This window comes from Trachypithecus francoisi, unplaced genomic scaffold, assembly GCF_009764315.1.
Source record: "Trachypithecus francoisi isolate TF-2019V2 unplaced genomic scaffold, Tfra_2.0 Lachesis_group8, whole genome shotgun sequence".
NCBI lineage: Eukaryota > Metazoa > Chordata > Mammalia > Primates > Cercopithecidae > Trachypithecus > Trachypithecus francoisi.
In genome coordinates, this window is record NW_022681473.1 from 987,723 (window position 1) to 1,010,981 (window position 23,259).

At 57.7% G+C, this 23,259-nt stretch overlaps 1 protein-coding gene across 1 annotated transcript in view; it reads left to right on the plus strand.

Annotated features, from left to right (window-relative positions):
* Nucleotides 1-23,259, plus strand: part of MUC5AC (mucin 5AC, oligomeric mucus/gel-forming) — a 41,832-nt gene that overhangs the window by 11,426 nt on the left and 7,147 nt on the right. Inside the window, exons 17-48 of the mRNA XM_033205646.1 lie at nt 1,462-1,588; nt 1,865-2,120; nt 2,200-2,252; nt 4,246-4,346; nt 4,599-4,750; nt 5,013-5,151; nt 5,316-5,429; nt 5,539-5,718; nt 6,500-6,739; nt 7,123-7,279; nt 8,231-8,359; nt 8,566-8,728; nt 9,351-9,394; nt 9,483-9,671; nt 10,367-12,003; nt 12,615-12,844; nt 13,011-13,429; nt 13,646-14,706; nt 14,940-15,286; nt 15,372-15,405; nt 15,543-15,769; nt 16,419-16,669; nt 16,766-17,268; nt 17,907-18,142; nt 18,483-18,871; nt 19,064-19,432; nt 19,649-19,829; nt 20,094-20,336; nt 20,427-20,719; nt 21,200-21,820; nt 22,081-22,280; nt 22,798-22,972. Coding sequence (XP_033061537.1) covers nt 1,462-1,588; nt 1,865-2,120; nt 2,200-2,252; nt 4,246-4,346; nt 4,599-4,750; nt 5,013-5,151; nt 5,316-5,429; nt 5,539-5,718; nt 6,500-6,739; nt 7,123-7,279; nt 8,231-8,359; nt 8,566-8,728; nt 9,351-9,394; nt 9,483-9,671; nt 10,367-12,003; nt 12,615-12,844; nt 13,011-13,429; nt 13,646-14,706; nt 14,940-15,286; nt 15,372-15,405; nt 15,543-15,769; nt 16,419-16,669; nt 16,766-17,268; nt 17,907-18,142; nt 18,483-18,871; nt 19,064-19,432; nt 19,649-19,829; nt 20,094-20,336; nt 20,427-20,719; nt 21,200-21,820; nt 22,081-22,280; nt 22,798-22,972 — 9,460 coding nt within the window. The remainder of the gene's footprint in view (nt 1-1,461; nt 1,589-1,864; nt 2,121-2,199; nt 2,253-4,245; nt 4,347-4,598; nt 4,751-5,012; nt 5,152-5,315; nt 5,430-5,538; nt 5,719-6,499; nt 6,740-7,122; nt 7,280-8,230; nt 8,360-8,565; nt 8,729-9,350; nt 9,395-9,482; nt 9,672-10,366; nt 12,004-12,614; nt 12,845-13,010; nt 13,430-13,645; nt 14,707-14,939; nt 15,287-15,371; nt 15,406-15,542; nt 15,770-16,418; nt 16,670-16,765; nt 17,269-17,906; nt 18,143-18,482; nt 18,872-19,063; nt 19,433-19,648; nt 19,830-20,093; nt 20,337-20,426; nt 20,720-21,199; nt 21,821-22,080; nt 22,281-22,797; nt 22,973-23,259) is intronic.

The window sequence follows — 23,259 nt, forward strand, 5'->3', positions numbered from 1 at the left end:
TCACCCTCACTCACCCACTCACCCATTCACTCACTCACTCACTCACCCTCACTCACCCACTCACCCATTCACTCACTCACCCACTCACCCATTCACTCACTCACCCACTCACCCATTCACTCACTCACCCACTCACCCATTCACTCACTCACCCACTCACCCATTCACTCATTCATCCACTCACCCATTCACTCACTCATTCACTTACTCACTCTTTCACTCACTCACCCACTCACCCATTTACTCACTCACCCACTCACCCATTCACTCACTCACCCACTCACCCATTCACTCACTCACTCACTCACCCACTCACTCACCCACTCACCCATTCACTCACTCACTCACTCACCCATTCACTCATTCATCCACTCACCCATTCACTCACTCATTCACTTACTCACTCTTTCACTCACTCATTCATTCGTTTCTTCACTGACTCATTCACTCATTTACCCACTCACTAATTCCTTCACCTACTCATCTACTTACTCATTCACTCAGCCGCTCACTCATTTACTCACTCATTCATGAATTTCTTCACTCACTCATTCACTCATTCATTCCTTCACTCACTCATTCACTCATTTACTCACTGATTCCTTCGCCTACTCATTCATTCACTTACTCATCCACTCACTCACTCATTCACTCACTCACCCACTCATCTACTCAGTCATCCACTCACTCATACACTCATTCACTCATCCACTCACTCATCCACTCACTCACTCATTCACTCACTCACCCAGTCATTCACTCACTCATCCACTCACTCACTCATCCACTCACTCACCCATCCACTCACTCACTCATCCACTCACTCATCCATTCACTCATCCACTCACTCATTCACTCACTCACTCATCCACTCACTCATCCACTCACTCATTCATTCACTCACTCACTCATTCACTCACTCATCCACTCATTCATTCACTCACTCACTCATCCACTCACTCATCCACTCACTCACTCATTCACTCACTTATTCACTCTCTCATCTACTCACTTATTGCTTCATTCATCCCTTCACTCACTCATTCATTAACCACATTTATGGTGTTTTTCTTGCACCTCCAGCCCTACACTAGGCACAGGGGCTAAACTTCAGGGGTTTGTTGCCCCCCTGGCCCCAGGGGCCAAATGGAAATTAGGCCAAGGCTGAGCTGATGCGCTGTGTCTGAGGCAAATTGGGCATGGCTGGACCTGTTGGGTCACAAGAGATGAAGGACCTGGTCCTCCCAACAACCCCTGCTCTGCACAGTGGTTCTGCTGCATGGCATGCCAAGCGGTTCTGCTGAGGGGGTGGGATGCCTGTGAGGACTCAGGGAGGGGTCCTGAGGCAGGAAGACCTGGGACGGGAGGACCCTGGCTGCTGGACGTGTGGCCTGCAGGGCGTGGGGGGCCACCAGATGTGGGCTGGGGTCTCTGATGCCCTGATGCCCCCCTTCCCCACAGAACTGCATGTTTGACACCTGCAACTGTGAGCGGAGCGAGGACTGCCTGTGCGCCGTGCTGTCCTCCTATGTGCATGCCTGTGCCGCCAAGGGTGTGCAGCTCAGTGGCTGGAGGAACGGCGTCTGCAGTGAGTGCCTGCCAAGCCCAGCCCCTTTCCCACATTGGGTGGCCACGGAGACTGGGGTGCCCCCGGGTCTTGGGGTGCCCCCAGTGTGCATGGGCGCTCTAAGGGCCCCTGTCCTCTATGCTGGGCTCGAGGGCAAGGAGCGCCCAGGACAGTGTGGCCTTGGACCCGGCCGAGGAGGGGAGGGCAGGGTAGCTGAGAGGGCTGGGGTCACTCGCTGCTGGCTGCCCACCACTGGGCTTTGTGTCCTGAGAATTCCCTCTTCCTGGCATCCTGCAGCGAAGCCCATGACCACTTGCCCCAAGTCGATGACTTACCACTACCATGTCAGCACCTGCCAGCCCACCTGCCGCTCTCTGAGTGAGGGGGACATCACCTGCCGTGTTGGCTTTATCCCCGTGGATGGCTGCACCTGTCCCGAGGGCACCTTCCTGGATGACACGGGCAAGTGTGTGCAGGCCAGCAACTGTCCCTGCTATCACAGGGACTCCGTGATCCCCAGTGGGGAGTCGGTGCACGACAGTGGAGCTGTCTGGTAAGAGCTCCCGCTGTGGACTGGGGGTCCCTGGCACCTTCTGGCCCAGGGTGAGGCTCTGACCACCGTCTCCTCACAGCACCTGCACGCATGGGAAGCTGAGCTGCATCGGAGGCCAAGCCCCCACCCCAGGTGAGTGTCAGAAAGGAGGCACTGGGGACCCCAGCCTCATCATCTCCATAAGAAATCCTGAAAAATGGCTTCAGGCAGGGTTAGTCCCACTGCAAGTCAACGGGGCTGGTGGTTGTCGATCAGTGTCGATCAGAGCAGCACCGGTGCTGCTCGGTGTCAGGCATGGTTTGTGCCCTCTGGGCAGCAAGTGGGAAGAAAGGAGGGTGTGGGCGTACACATGACACACCCACTCACGCCCACTCATGCACGTACTCACACATCCACTCAAGCACACGCACTCACACCAACTCATTCACACGCACTCACACCCACTCATGCACATTCACACCCATTCATGCACACACACACTCATGCACACATACACTCATGCACATGTTCACACACCCAATCATGCACACCCCCTCACACCCTCATGCACATGCACACCCACTTATTCAACACTCACACCCACTCACACACACACTCGCACTCACTCATGCACACACCCACTCATGCACACACACACCCATTCATGCACACACACACTCATGCATATGTTCACACACCCAATCATGCACACTCCCTCACACCCTCATGCGCATGCACACCCACTTATGCAACACACACACCCACTCACACACGCACTCGCATCCACTCATGCACACACCCACTCATGCACACGCACACACACCCACTCATGCACACTCATACCCAGTCATGCACACACACACCCATTCATGCACACACACACTCATGCACATGTTCACACACCCATGCATATGTTCACACACCCAATCATGCACACCCCCTCACCCTCATGCACATGGACACACACTTATGCAACATTCACCCACTCACACACACTCGCACCCACTCATGCACACACCGACTCATGCACATGCACTCACACCCACTTATGCACACACACCTTCATGCACACACATATGCACATGCTCACACACCCACTCATGCACACACACCCACTCATGCACACACACCCACTCATGCACACGCACTCACAGCCACTTATGCAATGCTCACACACCCACTCATGGACACACTTACCCACTCATGCATATGCACTCACACCCACTCATGCACACTCACACCCACTCATACACATTCACTCACACCCACTCATGCATCCGCACCCACTCATGCACATGCACCCACTCATGAATACGCACTCACATCCACTCATGCACACTCACACTCACTCATGCACATGCACTCACACCCTATCATACACGCACACCCTATCATGCACGTACTCACTCACTCATGCACACACCCACTCATGCACACACATTCATGCACACACACTCATACTCATGCACACGCTGTCACACCCACTCATGCACACACTCACACCCACTCATGCACACGCACCCACTCAATACGCAGTCACCCCCACTCATGCACACACACACCCTCTCATGCATGCACTCACACCCACTCATGCACACACCCATTAATGCACTCACACTCATACTCATGCACATGCTCTCACACCCACTCATGCACACGCACTCATACCCACACGTGCACACACATACCCACTTATGCAATGCTCACACACCCACTCATGGGTACGCTCACACACCCACCCATGGACATGCTCACACACCCACTCTTGCATACGCACTCACACCCACTCATGCTCACACTCACACCCACTCATGCACAAGCACTTACACCCACTCATGCACATGCACCCACTCATGGACAAGCACACCCACTTATGCAATGCTCACATACCCACTCATGGACATGCTTACCCACTCATGTATACGCACTCACATCCACTCATGCACACACACCCACTCATGCACATGCACTTACTCCCACTCATGCACACGCACCCACTCACGGACAAGCACTCACACCCACTTATGCAACGCTAACACACCCACTCATGCACACACACACGGCACAGACACGTCCTCCCTGAACACATAGTTGAGGCACTGCAACAGCCTGTGGCTGGGCCCCCTGACGGCCCTTCCCTCCCCAGTGTGTGCTGCACCCATGGTGTTCTTCGACTGCCGCAATGCCACGACCGGGGAGACGGGGGCCGGCTGTCAGAAGAGCTGCCACACCTTGGACATGACCTGTGTAAGCCCCTGAAGACTCCCCAATGACAGACCCTCCATCTGCCCCTGCCTGCTAAGGGTGCCTGCTCCCAGGGTGAGCCTCTGACACATGAGGCCATGGGCTGCCCCACGTCCCAGAGGACCCTGACCCATGGGCTCCCGGACTCTCTGGTCCTGTGGCCCCTCCACTGTGGCACGGGTGAGCTGTCCCTGGGGGGACCTGGCAGGTCCCGTGCCCTGCCCCATCACTCAGCAGTGTCTGCTGGCCCTGCAGTACAGTCCCCAGTGTGTGCCTGGCTGCGTGTGCCCCGATGGGCTGGTGGCAGATGGCGAGGGCGGCTGCATCACGGTGGAGGACTGCCCCTGCGTGCACAATGAGGCCAGTTACCGGGCCGGCCAGACCATCCGGGTGGGCTGCAACACCTGGTATGCGGGGGGCTCAAAGCCCATGGGGCGTGTTAGGTTCAGGGTACCAGAGGCCCTCTTTAGAGACAAGCGAGCCCCCAGCTCAGGGGTCCCGGGAAAACGCAGGGCACAGACTCAGGGCTGGATGTTCCCAGCAGCCCCAGCCAGGGAGGCCCAGTGGGCGTGTGTCTGTGGTGCTAGGTCCCCCTGGGGGTAGGAAGGCTGCACCCAGCCAGGCAGGCACCCTGTGGGTGCCCTAGCCTGACCCCCAGATGTCCCCCAGCACTTGTGACAGCAGGATGTGGCGGTGTACAGATAACCCCTGCCTGGCCACCTGTGCTGTGTACGGGGATGGTCACTACCTCACCTTCGACGGGCAGAGCTACAGCTTCAACGGAGACTGCGAGTACATGCTGGTGCAGGTGAGCCGGCGCGTTTGGGGTCTTCACGGTGGTCCCTGAGACCCACAGCTGCTCACTGCCTGTCTGCGGTTGCCCCAGGGTGCACACAGGTTGTCCCTGCCCCATCCTCCTTACAGAAAGGAGGGTAGGGCCAGCCTGGTCCTTGATGGCCTCTGCTTCCCCAGAACCACTGTGGTGGGAAAGGCAGCGCACAGGACTCCTTCCGTGTTATCACTGAGAACGTCCCCTGCGGCACCACAGGGACCACCTGCTCCAAGGCCATCAAGATCTTCCTGGGGGTGAGTGAGGCTGGGCGGTTGCATGCCCTCCGGGTGGCTCCCCTGGCAGCGTCTGGCAAGGTGGACTGGGGTTCTCGCTGGGGGCCCTGAGCGACCCCTTGTCACGCAGGGCTCCGAGCTGAAGCTGAGCCACGGGAAGGTGGAGGTGATTGGGACGGACGAGAGCCAGGAGGTGCCATACACCATCCGGCAGATGGGCATCTACCTGGTGGTGGACACCGACATCGGCCTGGTTCTGCTGTGGGACAAGAAGACCAGCATCTTCATCAACCTCAGCCCCGAGTTCAAGGTGAGACTACGCCCCTCATCCAGGCCAGGGCCAGCTGGAAACCCGGAGGTGGAAACCTGGAGGTGGGGTGCATGGAACAGGTGGGCAGAGACGAGAGGCACAGAGACACAGAAACACAGAGATGGAAGGGGGGTGGGAAGTCGGGGGGACGGAGCCTTGGCAAGGGCAGCGGGTCAGGAGATTCCTTGGCTGGGTGTCCGTGTTCTGGGACCAGAGCAAAGGCCCGCACCCTGGCGGATTTGCCCGCAGCCTGGACACTGGAAGCCCAGCAGGGCATCCACTGGGCTGAGTTTTTTCAGAAGGCTCTGGGGGGCTCCTTTTGGCCCCTTGCATCTTCTGGGGACCCCAGCACTCCTCGACTGTGGCCACACCGCTCGGATCACCGCCCGTCTTCATGCAGCCTCCTTCCTGTGACTGGGTCTAAGTTTTCCGTTTATAAGGACACCAGGCATCGGATTCAGGACCCAGTCATTACCTCAACCTGCAAGATCCCATCTCCCAGTGAGGTGCCACGCACAGGCACCGGGATCAGGACTTAGGCAGGTCCTTCGAGGCCACATCAGCTCCTTTTTCTCCAGGAGGGGCTTGTGGCTGGCCCCGGCCCTCGGTGTTCAGCTGCACTGCCCGGGGCCTCCCCAGGTGTAGCTGGAGGTGGAAAAGAGGAAGCAGTGCCTGTGGTCGCTGTCAGCCGCCTGGGTGGGAGGTGGCGGCTGCAGGGCACGGGGGCCCTGGCCTTCTGGGTTTGCTGCACCCGCCTCCACCTCTCCTGGTGCCTCTGCAGAGCAGGGTCTGCGGCCTGTGCGGGAACTTCGATGACATTGCTGTCAACGACTTTGCCACACGGAGCCAGTCTGTGGTGGGGGACGCGCTGGAGTTCGGGAACAGTTGGAAGCTCTCCCCGTCCTGCCCGGATGCCCTGGCAGCCAAGGACCCCTGCACGGCCAACCCCTTCCGCAAGTCCTGGGCCCAGAAGCAGTGCAGCCTCCTCCACGGCCCCACCTTCGCCGCCTGCCATGCACACGTATGCTGGCTGGGGGGCGTTTCTCTGGGCCCAGGGGGGTCGTGGAGACCCAAGGAGGCCCCAGAAGGGCGAAGGGAATGGGGGCTGGGAGACAGCTGCCAACCAAGGGTGTGGACTCGCCTAGAGGGGCTGGGCGCCCAGCTCTGACCCCTGTCAGCTGTGGTTTTGGGGCCCTGAGGGGTGTTAACTCCGAGGGCTGCCAAGGAAGCCCCGGGCCCTGTGGATATCCAGATGGGCCCAGCTGGCCACTTGGGGATGGACATTCGCCCTCCCTGAGCTCTACTGGAACTCGGTCCCAGTCAATATGCCAGTGTGGGCCCAGTCCCCAAGAGCCTGTGGGGTGGGTCGGGGGTCCCTGGAACCTGAAGCCCCGTCTCCCTCAGGTGGAGCCAGCCAGGTACTATGAGGCCTGTGTGAACGACGCATGTGCCTGCGACTCAGGGGGTGACTGCGAGTGTTTCTGCACGGCTGTGGCCGCCTACGCCCAGGCCTGCCATGAAGTGGGCCTGTGTGTGTCCTGGCGGACCCCGAGCATCTGCCGTGAGTACGAGCGGGCGCCCGGGGCAGAACAGGAAGCGCCAGCAGGGTGTGCCCCACCACCCTCACCACCGATAGGTTGGGGGGCCGGGGAAGGTTTCCAAAGAAACAGAAACACCTGGGCCCAGAGAGGAGGGCGTGGCTGATGGAGGGATCGCGGACGTGGTAGAATGTTCAGAGAGGAGGGCGTGGCTGACGGAGGGATCGCTGGCGTGGTAGAATGTTCAGAGAGGAGGGCGTGGCTGACGGAGGGATCGCTGGCGTGGTAGAATGTTCAGAGAGGAGGGCGTGGCTGACGGAGGGCTGGCGGACGTGGTAGAATGTTCAGAGAGGAGGGTGTGGCTGATGGAGGGATCGCTGGCGTGGTAGAATGTTCAGAGAGGAGGGCGTGTTTGACAGAGGGATCGCGGACGTGGTAGAATGTTCAGAGAGGAGGGTGTGGCTGATGGAGGGATCGCTGACGTGGTAGAATGTTCAGAGAGGAGGGTGTGGCTGATGGAGGGATTGCGGACGTGGTAGAATGTTCAGAGAGGAGGGCGTGGCTGACGGAGGGGCCGCTGGTGTGATTGAATGTTCAGAGGGACAGCGTGACTGACAGAGGGCTGGCGGACGTGGTAGAATGTTCAGAGAGGAGGGCGTGGCTGACGAGGGGTCACTGGTGTGGTAGAACATTCTGGGCAGAGGGATCAGCAGAGCTGCCCAGCTCTAGCCCACACGGAGCCTTGCCAGGAACAGGCACTGCTGGAGCTGCTCCGGCTGGAGACCCCCACTCTGCTGGCAGCCTCCGTGGCACCCTGATAACTGGGGGTGCCGGTCTGGCCCACTCTCCCCGTCCCCATCTTGCGATGGCCGGGAGGCGCAGGGGAGGGAAGCGGCTTTAGAGCAGCCTCGGGATGCGGGGCCTCCCCGAGTGAGCGCCTGGGGCCCCACCGAGCCCTTCCTTCCTCCCTGCAGCTCTGTTCTGTGACTACTACAACCCGGAAGGCCAGTGCGAGTGGCACTACCAGCCCTGCGGGGCGCCCTGCCTGCGGACCTGCCGGAACCCGCGCGGAGACTGCCTGCAGGACGTCCGGGGCCTGGAAGGTGGACTGAGGCTGGCTGGGAGGGGCTGGCCTGCGCTCCGCCGCCTGTGGCCTTCTCCTGGTCCCTTGAGGAGCCTCTGTGGCCCCAGCTTCCAGCACATTCTGGTGCTCTCTGCGAGGCCCACTGCTTGGGGGCTGGGCAGAGCCCTCCAGGGCGAGGCGCAGGACGCTGGGTCTGGTTGTGACTCTGGCCTCTCTGGCCCGCAGGCTGCTACCCCAAGTGCCCAACAGAGGCTCCCATCTTTGATGAGGACAAGATGCAGTGCGTGGCCACCTGCCCGACCCCACCTCCGCCACTACCGTGCCACGTCCATGGGAAGTCCTACCGGCCAGGCGCAGTGGTGCCCTCAGACAAGAACTGCCACTCCTGGTGAGTCCTTTGGCGGAAGGAATGTGGAGCCTGCAGCATGCGGGGGAATTTGGCCACGGCCTGGGCTTTGGGTGTGGCTGGGAGCAGCAGGGCTGGGGACTTTTCCGTTACTGGAGTTGAAGCTGTGGGTCCCATCCTGGCCCAGGCGACTGTGACATAAGCTTCTCAGGGGCCAGCACCCCCATGTCCTGAGTCCCAGAGGCAGGGCTGGGTGTAGGGCTCCTTTGGCGGAAAACCAGCACAACCTCTGGGGAGCAGGCTCGAGGGGCTCAGGGGGCAGCAGCGGGAAGCTGGGCCGAGATGGAGCCCAGGGTCCCCAAGGGAAGGACGCCCATTAAAATCACCCCTGAGGAGTAATGGCTCCACTTTAGCACCCACCTCCCCTGGCCTCTGACTGGAGGGGCCCCACGAGGGAGGGACCTTGGGCTGACCCTGGAGGGACAACTGCTGGGACGTGGGTGGGGTTGGCCTTCCTGTTTCCTAGTCCGGGGGTGCAAAGCGGTGCTCAGGGACCTCCATCCCTGTCGGAGCTGCTCCCTGCCCGCCCTTGGTAGCCTGGGATGCCCGTGGAAGGCGCACAGCTGCCCCCAGGCACCAGCCTGCCCCTCTTCCTTGTCTCCAGCCTCTGCACCGAGCGCGGCGTGGAGTGCAGCTACGAAGCTGAGGGTGAGCAGCCGGCAGCCCCTGGGGCTGAGATCCGGGGGTCTCTGCCTGCGCCCAGCCTCTGACGGGCCCGGCCCCTCTGTTCCCACAGCCTGTGTCTGCACCTACGACGGACAGCACTTCCATCCAGGGGACGTCATCTACCACACGACGGACGGCACGGGGGGCTGCATCTCTGCCCGCTGCGGGGCCAACGGCACCATTGAGAGGAGGGTCTACCCCTGCAGCCCCACCACCCCCATCCCCCCAACCACCTTCTCCTTCTCCACGCCCCCGCTCGGTAAGGCAAATGCGGCCGAGGAGCCCCAGGGTGAGCCCCTCCCACGGCCCGGCACAGCTGCCCTTGCTGGACGCTGAGGTCACAGCAGCTCTGGGCATGGGTGGCAGGCCCTGAGGATCAGGAAGGGACCGAGGAGCAGGGCGTTGGGCTCGGGGATGACCTGCTGTTTTCCCACCAGCCACCTGCAGTGGGGAGGGCTCAGCCTCCAAGTCACCCCGGCAGGCCTGGCGTCCAAGTCCTGCCCTCAGCAGTCCCCAGGCCTGGCCTCATGGGGCTGTCGGGGGTCTGGCAGCGCAGCCTGGCCCTGGGGATGCACAGCTGTCAGTTGCCTCACACTGCTCAGGGTTCGGGCACCCCCGTGTCCTCGCCCTCTCCTGGGGGATGTCCCAGGGCCCCAAGGCATCATCTGAGCTTCTCTGAGAGTAGAAAGCTCTGGAACTCTGGCGTTCTGGGGCACAGATGTGTGGACGCTGTACAGGGCATGGCCTGGGAGCCACTTCTCTAAAACTCAGTCAGTTTGCCTGGCTCTTCAGCAGCTGTGCCACTCATGTGGGTTCTGAACAGGGACCGTGGGTGGGGACAGGCAGATAGGCCTGCTGGTGCAGCCTCAGACCGCTGACACGGCCGCAGGGAGGGGTGGGGGCAGCCCCCAGTGCCAGCCCCTCATGCTCAGCTGCCTTATCTTCTGCCCACAGTCGTGAGCTCCACGCACACCCCCAGCCCTGTCCCGAGCAGTGCGCACACAGGCCCTCCAAGCAGCGCCTGGCGCACCACAGCAGGCACTTCTCCCAGGACGAGGCTGCCCACAGCCTCTGCCTCGCTGCCACCGGTCTGTGGGGAAGAGTGCCTGTGGTCACCTTGGATGGACGTTAGCCGCCCTGGACGGGGCATGGACAGCGGTGACTTTGACACACTGGAGAACCTCCGCGCCCATGGGTACCTGGTGTGCGAATCACCCAGGTCGGTGGAGTGCCGAGCCGAGGACGCCCCCAGGGTGCCACTCCGAGCCCTGGAGCAGCGTGTGCAGTGCAGCCTGGACATGGGGCTGACCTGTCATAACAGGGAGCAGGCATCGGGGCTCTGCTACAACTACCAGATCAGGGTCATGTGTTGCACGCCCTTATCCTGCTCCACCTCTAGCAGTTCAACCCAGACCACTCCTCCAACAACCTCCAAGACCACTGAAACCCGGGCCTCAGCCTCCTCAGTCTCCAGCAGCACACCTGGCCCCGTGTCTCTCTCTACATCCAGGACAACACCTGCCCCAGGTACCGCTACATCTGTCAAAAAAACTTTCTCAACTCCCAGCCCTCCGCCAGTGCCGGCAACATCAACATCATCCATGTCGACCACGGCCCCGGGGACCTCTGTGGTCTCCAGCAAGCCCACCCACATGGAGTCCACCACATCCTCCTGTGTACACGAGCTTTGCACCTGGACCGAGTGGATCGACGGCAGCTACCCTGAGCCCGGAATAAACGGCGGAGATTTTGACACATTTCAAAATCTGAGAGACGAAGGATACAAATTCTGTGAAAATCCTCGAAGCGTGGAGTGCCGGGCACAGGACTTCCCCAACACGCCACTGGCAGACCTGGGGCAGGACGTCATCTGTAGCCGCACGGAGGGGCTGATTTGCCTGAACAAGAATCAGCTCCCACCCATCTGCTACAACTACGAGATCCGCATCCAGTGTTGCAAGACAGTGAACAAGTGCAGAGACGGCACCAGAACACTGAAGACCGTCACAACTACACGGCCGACTCCACACCCAGCTGGAGCTCAGACCCAGACCACCTTCATCACACATATGCCCTCAGCCTCCACGGAGCAACCCACAGCCACCTCCAGGGGTGAGTCCACAGCAACCAGCATCACACAGGGCACCCACAACAGATCGGTCACCAGAGACTGTCATCCCCAGTGCACCTGGACCAAGTGGTTTGACGTGGACTTCCCGTCCCCTGGACCCCACGGCGGAGATGAGGAAACCTACAACAACATCATCAGGAGTGGGGAAAAAATCTGCCGCAAACCTGAGGAGATCACCGGGCTCCAGTGCCGAGCCAAGAACCACCCAGAGGTGAGCATTGAACACCTGGGCCAGGTGGTGCAGTGCAGCCGCAAAGAGGGCCTGGTGTGCCGGAACCAGGACCAGCAGGGACCCTTCAAGATGTGCCTCAACTACGAGGTGCGCGTGCTTTGCTGTGAGACCCCCAAAGGCTGCCCTGTGACATCCACACCTGTCACAGCTCCTAGCACCCCAAGTGGGAGAGCCACCAGTCCAACTCAGAGCACCTCCTCTTGGCAGAAACCCAGGACAACCACATTGGTGACAATTAGCACAACCTCCACTCCACAGACCAGTACAGTCTCTACCCCTACAACCAGCATGACCTCTGCTCCTACACCCAGAACAACCTATGCTCCGACAACCAGCACAACCTTAGCTCCTACAACTAGCACATCCTCGGCTCCTACAACCAGCACAACCTCTGCTCCGACAAAAAGCACAACCTGCACTCGAAAGACCAGCACAACCTCTGCCCCTACAACCAGCAAGACCCCTGCCTCTATAACCAGCACGACCTCTACTCCTACACCCAGAGCAACCTCTGCTCCTACAAAAAGCACAACCTGCACTCGAAAGACCAGCACAACATCTACCCCTAAAACCAGCACGACCTCTGCTCCTACACCCAGAACAACCTCTGCTCCTACAAAAAGCACAACGTGCACTCGAAAGACCAGCAGAACCTCTACCGCTACAACCAGCAAGACCTCTGCCTCTATAACCAGCACGACCTCTGCTCCTACACCCAGAGCAACCTCTGCTCCTACAAAAAGCACAACCTGCACTCGAAAGACCAGCACAACATCTACCCCTAAAACTAGCACGAACTCTGCTCCTACAACCAGCATGACCTCTGCTCCTACACCCAGAACATCTGCTCCTACAAAAAGCACAAGGTGCACTCGAAAAACCAGCACAACCTCTACCCCTACAACCAGCACGACCTCTGCTCCTACACCCAGAACATCTGCTCCTACAAAAAGCACAACGTGCACTCGAAAGACCAGCACAACCTCTACCCCTACAACCAGCACGACCTCTGCTCCTACACCCAGAACATCTGCTCCTACAAAAAGCACAACCTGCACTCGAAAGACCAGCACAACCTCTACCCCTAAAACCAGCACAACCTCTGCTCCTACAACCAGCATGACCTCTGCTCCTACACACAGAACATCTGCTTCTACAAAAAGCACAACGTGCACTCGAAAGACCAGCACAACCTCTGCCCCTATAACCAGCACGACTTCTGCTCCTACAACCAGCACGACATCTGCTTCTCTATCCACAACAACCTCTGCTCCTACAAAAAGCACAACCTGCACTCGAAGGACTACAACAACCTCTGCTCCTACAACTAGCACAACCTCTGCCCCTACAACCAGCACAATCTCAGCTCCTACAACCAGCACAACTTCTGCCTCTACAACCAGCACAACCTCTGGTCCTACAACCAGCAAAACCTCTGCTTCTACAACCAGCACAACCTCTAGTCCTGAAACTACTCCCAGCCCAGTTCCTGCTACCAGCACAACCTCTGCTCCTACAACCAGCACCAGTTCTGCTCCTACAACCAGCACAACCTCTATTCCTGGAACTACTCCCAGCCCTGTTCCCACCACCAGCACAACTTCTGCTCCTACAACCAGCACAACCTCTGCCGCTACAAGTAGCACAACCTCTGCTGCTATAACGAGCACAACCTCAGGTCCTGAAACTACTCACAGCCCTGTTCCTACCACCAGCACAACCTCTGCTTCTACTACCAGCACAACCTCTGGTCCTGGAACTACTCCCAGCCCAGTTCCTACCACCAACACAACCTCTGCTCCTACAACCAGCACCAGTTCTGCTACTACAACCAGCAAAACCTCTGCTTCTACAACCAGCACAACCTCTAGTCCTGGAACTACTCCCAGCCCTGTTCCCACCACCAGCACAACCTCTGCTTCTACAACCAGAACAACCTCTGCCCCTACAAGCAGCACAACCTCTGCTCCTACAACCAGGACAACTTCTAGTCCTGGAACTACTCCCAGCCCCGTTCCCACCACCAGCACAACCTCTGCTCCTACAACCAGCAAAACCTCTGCTTCTACAACCAGCACAACCTTTGGTCCTGGAACTACTCCCAGTCCAGTTCCTACCACCAGCACAACCTCTGCTCCTACAACGAGCACCAGTTCTGCTCCTACAACCAGCACAACCTCTATTCCTGGAACTACTGCCAGCCCTGTTCCCACCATCAGCACAACCTCTGCTCCTACAATCAGAACAACCTCTGCCCCTACAAGCAGCACAACCTCTGCCGCTATAACCAGCACAACCTCTGCTTCTACAACCAGCACAACCTCTGGTCCTGAAACTACTCCCAGCCCTGTTCCCACCACCAGCACAACCTCTGCTTCTACAACCAGAACAACCTCTGGTCCTGGAACTACTCCCAGCCCAGTTCCTACCACCAGCACAACCTCTGCTCCTACAACCAGCACCAGCTCTGCTCCTACAATCAGCACCAGTTCTGCTCCTACAACCAGCACAACCTCTATTCCTGGAACTACTCCCAGCCCTGTTCCCACCATCAGCACAACCTCTGCTCCTACAACCAGAACAACCTCTGCCGCTATAACCAGCACAACCTCTGCTTCTACAACCAGCACCACCTCTGGTCCTGGAACTACTCCCAGCCCTGTTCCTACCACCAGTATAACCTTTGCTCCTACAACCAGCACCACCAGCTCTGCTCCTACAACCAGTACCAGTTCTGCTCCTACAACCAGCACAACTTCTAGTCCTGGAACTACTCCCAGCACTGTTCCCACCACCAACACAACCTCTGCCCCTACAACCAGAACAACCTCTACCCCTACAAGCAGCACAACCTCTGCTGCTATAACCAGCACAACCTCTCGTCCTGAAACTACTCCCAGCCCTGTTCCTACCACGAACACCATCAGCTCTGTTCCTACAACCAGCACCACCAGCTCTGCTCCTACAACCAGCACCAGCTCTGCTCCTACAACCAGCAGAAGCTCTAGTCCTGGAAGTACTCCCAGCCCTGTTCCCACCACCAGCACAACCTCTGCTTCTACAACCAGTACAACCTCTGCCCCTACAAGAAGCACAACTTCTGCTCCTACAACCAGCACAACCTCTAGTCCTGGAACTACTCCCAGCCCTGTTCCTACCACCAGTACAACCTCTGCTCCTACAACCAGCAAAACCTCTGCTCCTACAACCAGCAAAACCTCTGCTTCTACAACCAGCACAACCTCTGGTCCTGGAACTACTCCCAGCCCAGTTCCTACCACCAACAAAACCTCTGCTCCTACAACCAGCACCAGCTCTGCTCCTACAACCAGCACCAGTTCTGCTCCTACAACCAGCACAACCTCTATTCCTGGAACTACTCCCAGCCCTGTACCCACCATCAGCACAACCTCTGCTCCTACAACCAGAACAACTTCTGCCCCTACAAGCAGCACAACCTCTGCCGCTATACCCAGCAAAACCTCTGCTTCTACAACCAGCACAACCTCTAGTCCTGGAACTACTCCCAGCCCTGTTCCCACCACCAGCACAACCTCTGCTCCTACAACCAGCAAAACCTCTGCTTCTACAACCAGCACAACCTCTGGTCCTGGAATGACTCCCAGCCCTGTTCCTACCACCAGTACAACCTTTACTCCTACAACCAGCACCACCAGCTCTGCTCCTACAACCAGTACCAGTTCTGCTCCTACAACCAGCACAACCTCTAGTCCTGGAACTACTCCCAGCCCTGTTCCCACCACCAGCACAACTTCTGCTTCTACAACCAGAACAACCTCTGCCCCTACAAGCAGCACAACCTCTGCTCCTACAACCAGCAAAACCTCTGCTTCTACAACCAGCACAACCTCTGGTCCTGGAATGACTCCCAGCCCTGTTCCTACCACCAGTACAACCTCTGCCCCTACAAGCAGCACAACCTCTGCTCCTACAACCAGCAAAACCTCTGCTTCTACAACCAGCACAACCTCTAGTCCTGGAACTACTCCCAGCCCTGTTCCTACCACCAACACAACCTCTGCTTCTACAACCAGCACAACCTCTGGTCCTGGAACTACTCCCAGCCCCGTTCCTACCACCCACACCATCAGCTCTGTTCCTACAACCAGCACCACCAGCTCTGCTCCTACAACCAGTACCAGTTCTGCTCCTACAACCAGCACAACCTCTAGTCCTGGAACTACTCCCAGCACTGTTCCCACCACCAGCACAACCTCTGCCCCTACAACCAGAACAACCTCTACCCCTACAAGCAGCACAACCTCTGGTCCTGAAACTACTCCCAGCCCTGTTCCTACCACCAGTACAACCTCTGCTTCTACAACCAGCACAACCTCTGCTCCTGGAACTACTCCCAGCCCTGTTCCTACCACCAGCAGCATCAGCTCTGCTCCCACAACCAGCACCACCAGCTCTGCCCCTACAACCAGCACAACCTCTAGTCCTGGAACTACTCCCAGCCCTGTTCCCACCACCAGCGCAACCTCTGCTCCTACAACCAGAACAACCTCTGCACCTAAAAGTAGCACAACATCTGCTGCTACAACCAGCACAACCTCTGGTCCTGAAACGACTCCCAGCCCTGTTCTTACCTCCAGCACAACTTCTGCTTCTACAACTAGCACAACCTTGGGTCCTGGGAATACTCCCAGCCCAGTTCCTACCACCAGAACAACCTCTGCTCCTAGAACCAGCACCAGCTCTCCTCCTACAACCAGCACCAGTTCTGCTCCTACAACCAGCACAACCTCTATTTCTGGAAGTACTCCCAGCCCTGTTCCCACCACCAGCACAACCTCTGCTCCTACAACCAGAGCAACCTCTGCCACTACAAGCATCACAACATCTGCCACTACAACCAGCACAATCTCTGGTCCTGAAACGACTCCCAGCCCTGTTCCTACCATCAGCAAAACCTCTGCTTCTACAACCAGCACAACCTCTGGTCCTGAAACTACTCCCAGCCCAGTTCCTACCACCAGCACAACCTCTGCTCCTACAACCAGCACCAGCTCTGCTCCTATGACCAGCACAACCTCCAGTCCTGGAACTATTCCCAGCCTTGTTCCCACCACCAGCACAACTTCTGCTCCTACAACCAGCAAAACCTCTGCTTCAACAACCAGCACAACCTCTGTTGCTGGAACTACTCCCAGCCCTGTTCCTACCACCAGCACAACCTCGGCTCCTACCACCAGCCCCAGCTCTGCTCCTACAAGCAGCACAACCTCTGGTCCTGGAACTACTCCCAGCCCTGTTCCCACTACCAGCATAACTTCTGCTCCTACAACCAGAACAACCTCTGCACCTACAAGCAGCACAACCTCTGCTTCTACTACCAGCACAACCTCTGGTCCTGGAACTACTCCCAGCCCAGTTCCTACCACCAGCACAACCTCTGCTCCTACAACCAGCACCAGCTCTGTTCCTACGACCAGCACAACCTCCAGTCCTAGAACTTTTCCCAGCCCTGTTTCCACCACCAGCACAACCTCTGCTCCTACCACCAGCACAACCTCTGCTTCTACAACCAGCACAACCTCTGGTCCTGGAATTACCTCCAGCCCTGTTCCTACCACCACCAAAACCTCTGCTCCTCCAACCAGCAAAACCTCTGCTCCACCAACCAGCACAACCTCTGCTACTACAACCAGCACAATCTCTGTCCTTAGAGCCAGAACAACCTCACCTACTACAACCAGCACAACTTCTGGTCCTGGAACTACCCAAAGCCCTGTTCCCACCACCAGCACAGTCTCTGCCCCTACAACCAGAAAAACCTCTGCCCCTACAAGCAGCACAACCTCAGCCGCTGTAACCAGCACAACCTCTGGTCCTGAAACTACTCCCAGCCCTGTTCCTACCACCAGCACAACCTCTGCTCCTACAACCAGCACAACCTCTGCCTCTACTACAAGCACAACTTCTGGTCCTGGAACTACTCCCAGCCCTGTGCCTACCACCAGCACAACCTCTGCTTCTACTACCAGCACAACCTCTGGTCCTGAAACTACTCCCAGCCCTCCTCCTACTACCAGCACAACTTCTGCTTCTACCAGCAGCACAACCTCTGGTCCTGGAATGACTCCTAGCCCTGTTCCCACCACCAGCACAAACTCTGCTCCTACAACCAGCACAACCTCTGCCTCTACAACCAGCACAACCTCTGGTCCTGGAACGACTCCCAGCCCTGTTCCCACCACCAGCACGACCTCTGCTCCTACTACCAGCACAACCTCTGCTATTACAACCAGCCCAACCTCTGTCCCTACAAGCAGTACAACCTCCACTCCACAGACCAGCATAACCTCTGTTCCTACAACCAGCACAACTTCTGGTCCTGGAAGTACCCAAAGCTCTGTTTTCACCATTAGCACAACCTCTGCCCCTACAACCAGAACAACCCCTGCCCCTACAAGCAGCAAAACCTCTGCTGCTACAACCAGCACAACCTCTGGTCCTGAAACTACTCCCAGCCCAGTTCCTACCACCAGCACAACCTCTGCTCCTACAACCAGCACCAGCTCTGCTCCTATGACCAGCACAACCTCCAGTCCTGGAACTATTCCCAGCCTTGTTCCCACCACCAGCACAACTTCTGCTCCTACAACCAGCAAAACCTCTGCTTCAACAACCAGCACAACCTCTGTTGCTGGAACTACTCCCAGCCCTGTTCCTACCACCAGCACAACCTCGGCTCCTACCACCAGCCCCAGCTCTGCTCCTACAAGCAGCACAACCTCTGGTCCTGGAACTACTCCCAGCCCTGTTCCCACTACCAGCATAACTTCTGCTCCTACAACCAGAACAACCTCTGCACCTACAAGCAGCACAATCTCTGCTTCTACTACCAGCACAACCTCTCGTCCTGGAACTACTTCCAGCCCAGTTCCTACCACCAGCACAACCTCTGCTCCTATAACCAGCACCAGCTCTGTTCCTACAACCAGCACAATCTCCAGTCCTGGAACTTTTCCCAGCCCTGTTCCCACCACCAGCACAACCTCTGCTCCTACCACCAGCACAACCTCTGCTTCTACAACCAGCACAACCTCTGGTCCTGGAACTACCTCCAGCCCTGTTCCTACCACCACCAAAACTTCTGCTCCTCCAACCAGCAAAACCTCTGCTCCACCAATCAGCACAACCTCTGCTACTACAACCAGCACAATCTCTGTCCTTAGAGCCAGAACAACCTCACCTACTACAACCAGCACAACTTCTGGTCCTGAAACTACCCAAAGCCCTGTTCCCACCACCAGCACAGTCTCTGCCCCTACAACCAGAAAAACCTCTGCCCCTACAAGCAGCACAACCTCAGCCGCTGTAACCAGCACAACCTCTGGTCCTGAAACTACTCCCAGCCCTGTTCCTACCACCAGCACAACCTCTGCTCCTACAACCAGCACAACCTCTGCCTCTACTACAAGCACAACTTCTGGTCCTGGAACTACTCCCAGCCCTGTGCCTACCACCAGCACAACCTCTGCTTCTACTACCAGCACAACCTCTGGTCCTGAAACTACTCCCAGCCCTCTTTCTACTACCAGCACAACTTCTGCTTCTACCAGCAGCACAACCTCTGGTCCTGGAACGACTCCCAGCCCTGTTCCTACCACCAGCACGACCTCTGCTCCTACTACCAGCACAACCTCTGCTATTACAACCAGCCCAACCTCTGCCCCTATAAGCAGCACAACCTCCACTCCACAAACCAGCATAACCTCTGTTCCTACAACCAGCATAACTTCTGGTCCTGGAAGTACCCAAAGCTCTGTTTTCACCATTAGCACAACCTCTGCCCCTACAACCAGAACAACCCCTGCCCCTACAAGCAGCAAAACCTCTGCTGCTACAACCAGCACAACCTCTGGTCCTGAAACTACTCCCAGCCCTGTTCCTACTACCAGTACAACCTCTGCTTCTGCAACCACCACAACCTCTGGTCCTGGAACTACTCCCAGCCCTGTTCCTACCACCAGCACTATCTCTGCTCCTACAACCAGCACAACCTCAGCTCCTACAATGAGCACATCCTCAGCTCCTACAACCAGTGCAACTTCTTCCCCTACAACCAGCACAACCTCCACTCCACAGACCAGCACATCCTCTGCCACTGCAAGCATCACAACCTCTGCCCCTACAAGCAGCACAACCTCTGCCCCTACAACCAGCACAACCTCTGCCCCTACAACCAGCACAACCTCTGCTCCTAAAACCAGCACAATCTTTACCCCTACAACCAGCACAACCTCTGCTCCTACACACAGAACAACCTCTGCTTCTACAACCAGCACTACCTTGGCTCCTACAACCACCACATCCTCAGCTTCTACAACCAGCACTACCTCTACCCCTACAAGCAGCACAACCTCAGCTCCTACAACCAGCACAACCTCTGGTCCTGAAACTACTCCTAGCCCTGTTCCTACCACCAGCACCAGCTCTGCTCCTAGAACAAGCACAATCTCTGGTCCTGAAACTACTCCCAGCCCTGTTCCTACCACCAGCACCAGCTCTGCTCCTACAACTAGCACAACGTCTGGTCCTGGAACTACCCTAAGCCCTGTTCCCACCACCAGCACAACATCTGCCTCTACAACCAGAACAACTTCTGCCCCTACAAGCAGCAAAACCTCTGCCACTACAACCAGCACAACCTCTGGTCCTGAAACTACTCTCAGCCCTGTTCCCACTACCAGCACATCCTCTGCCACTGCAAGCAGCACAACCTCTGCCCCTACAAGCAGCACAACCTCTGCCGCTACCACCAGCACAACCTCTGGTCCTGAAAATACTCTCAGCCCTATTCCTACAACCAGCACAACCTCTGCTTCTACAACCAGTACAACCTCTGGTCCTGGAACTACTCGCAGCCCTGTTCCCACCACCAGCACAATCTCTTCTCCTACAACCAGCACAATCTCAGCTCCTTCAATGAGCACATCCTCAGCTCCTACAACCAGCACAACCTCTGCTCCTACAACCAGCACAACCTCTGCTCCTACAACCAGCATGACCTCTGCTCCTACACACAGAACAACCTCTGTTCCTACAACCACCACTACCTCGGTTCCTACAACCACCACATCCTCGGGTCCTATGACCAGCACTACTTCTGCCCCTACCAGCAGCACTACCTCGGCTCCTACAACCAGCACAACCTCTGCTCCTACAACCAGCACAACCTCTGCCCCTACAAGCAGCACTACTTCTGCCCCTACAAGCAGCACAACCTCGGCTCCTACAACCAGCACAACCTCTGCTCCTACAACCAGCACAACCTCTGCTCCTACAACCAGCACAACTTCTGCCCCTACAAGCAGCACAACCTCCACTGCACAGACCAGCACAACCTCCACTCCTACAATCAGCACAACCTCTGCTTCTACAACCAGCACACCCTCCAGTCCTGGAACTACTCCCAGCCCTGTTCCCACCACCAGCACAACCTCTGTTTCAAAGACCAGCACAAGCCATGTTTCTGTATCCAAGACAACCCACCCTCAACCAGTTACCAGTGACTGTCATCCCCAGTGCACCTGGACCAAGTGGTTCGACGTGGACTTCCCATCCCCTGGACCCCACGGCAGAGATGAGGAAACCTACAACAACATCATCAGGAGTGGGGAAAAAATCTGCCACCAACCTGAGGAGATCACCAGGCTCCAGTGCCGAGCCAAGAGCCACCCGGAGGTGAGCATCGAACACCTGGGCCAGGTGGTGCAGTGCAGCCATGAAGAGGGCCTGGTGTGCCGGAACCAGGACCAGCAAGGACCCTTCAAGATGTGCCTCAACTACGAGGTGCGCGTGCTTTGCTGCGAGATCCCCAAAGGCTGCCTGGTGACTTCTGTGACCCCGTATGGGACTTCTACCAATGCCCTGTATCCTTCCCTGTCTACCTCTGTGGCATCCACCTCTGTGGCATCCAGCTCCGTGGCATCCAGCTCTGTGGCCTCCAGCTCTGTGGCTTACTCCACCCCAACCTGCTTCTGCAACGTAACTGACCGGCTCTACCCCGCGGGTTCGTGAGTGTTTCTGGCAATTGGTTCTGAGCTCACCCTGGTCAGTTTTTCATCCAGGAATGCCAAGCTGTGATGCAGATAAGAGGAGTCTCTGCTCTTTGTGGCACAGGCTCATTGTCACAGAGTGGCTGCTGGCATTCTCTGAAGTTTGTTCCCATTACACAGGTGGTAGAAAGTGCCCCTCTGGCCCACTGAGGGGTTTGTGCCTCTTCTTTGAGCAGGGCTCCACTAAAGGCTATCATATCCCTTCCTCCTGTAGGATCTACCATATACCACCACAGAGACCTCGCCGGCCACTGCTATTATGCCCTGTGCAGCCAGGACTGCCAAGTGGTCAGAGGGGTTGACAGTGACTGTCCATCCACCACGCTGCCTCCTGCCCCAGCCACGTCCCCTTGGACATCCACCTCTGAGCCCGTCACTGAGCTGGGATGCCCAAATGTGGTTCCCCCCAGAAAGGTAACCTCCTACTTCTCACCCTTCTGAAGGCCCAGGGGCCACTGCAGGGAACTTGAATGTCTTTGCAATTAGGCTTCAGCTGCAAGGTCTTGAGAAGGTCACTGGCCCTAGTGGAGGCAGCCTGGCCATCAGGAAAGGGCCGTCCTATAGCCCAGGGTCTCTGATCCCCCTGGACTTCCCAGACACGTGATTTCTAGGCACTGGCTGTGTGGGGCCCAGGCTGAGGCTGTGCTGAGGCCAGCCAGGGCCAGAGCAGTGGGATGAGGCTGTGGCCACGGCTGCACAGGCAGGAAGTGTGGCAGAGCCAGGGAGGAGCAACTGTCACACCAGAGACCCCTGCCCCGGGCCAGCTCGGTCTCTGGGTTGGGTGCTGAGGATGGGGTGGGAAGGAGACTGGGGCACAGCCACCCTCCCCTGTCCCCAACACGGGACTCTCGGGACTGTGACCCCAAGAACCAAGGGGTGCCCTGGAGACTGGGAGAGGCCGGACCCCGCCCCTCTCTCTGTGCTTCTGCAGAAAGGTGAGACCTGGGCCATGTCCAACTGCTCCGAGGCCACCTGTGAGGGCAACAACATCATCTCCCTGCGCCCACGAACGTGCCCAAGGGTGGAGAAACCCACCTGTGCCAATGGCTACCCAGCCCTGAAGGTGGCCGACCAGGACGGCTGCTGCCATCACTACCAGTGCCAGTGTGAGTGGAGCACCGGGCGGGAGCCGGGGCAGCCAGGGCAGCCACTCCCTACCCAGGTGGAAAGGGGTGGGACAGAGGAGGGGGCTTGGCTGAAGCAGAAAGGAATCCGGTGGGACAGCAGGAAGGACTTCCCATCATTGAGGTGGGGATGCATGGGGCCGAGCCTCCCCGCTTAGGGGTGCTGCATGAATCCCTGTGAGCCTCGGAGCAGCCTGGCTGGAGAAGGTGGAGGGGTCTGTCCCTGCCTTGCTCCAGCCTTGTCAAGCGCCCGCTGGATGGAGCTCTGT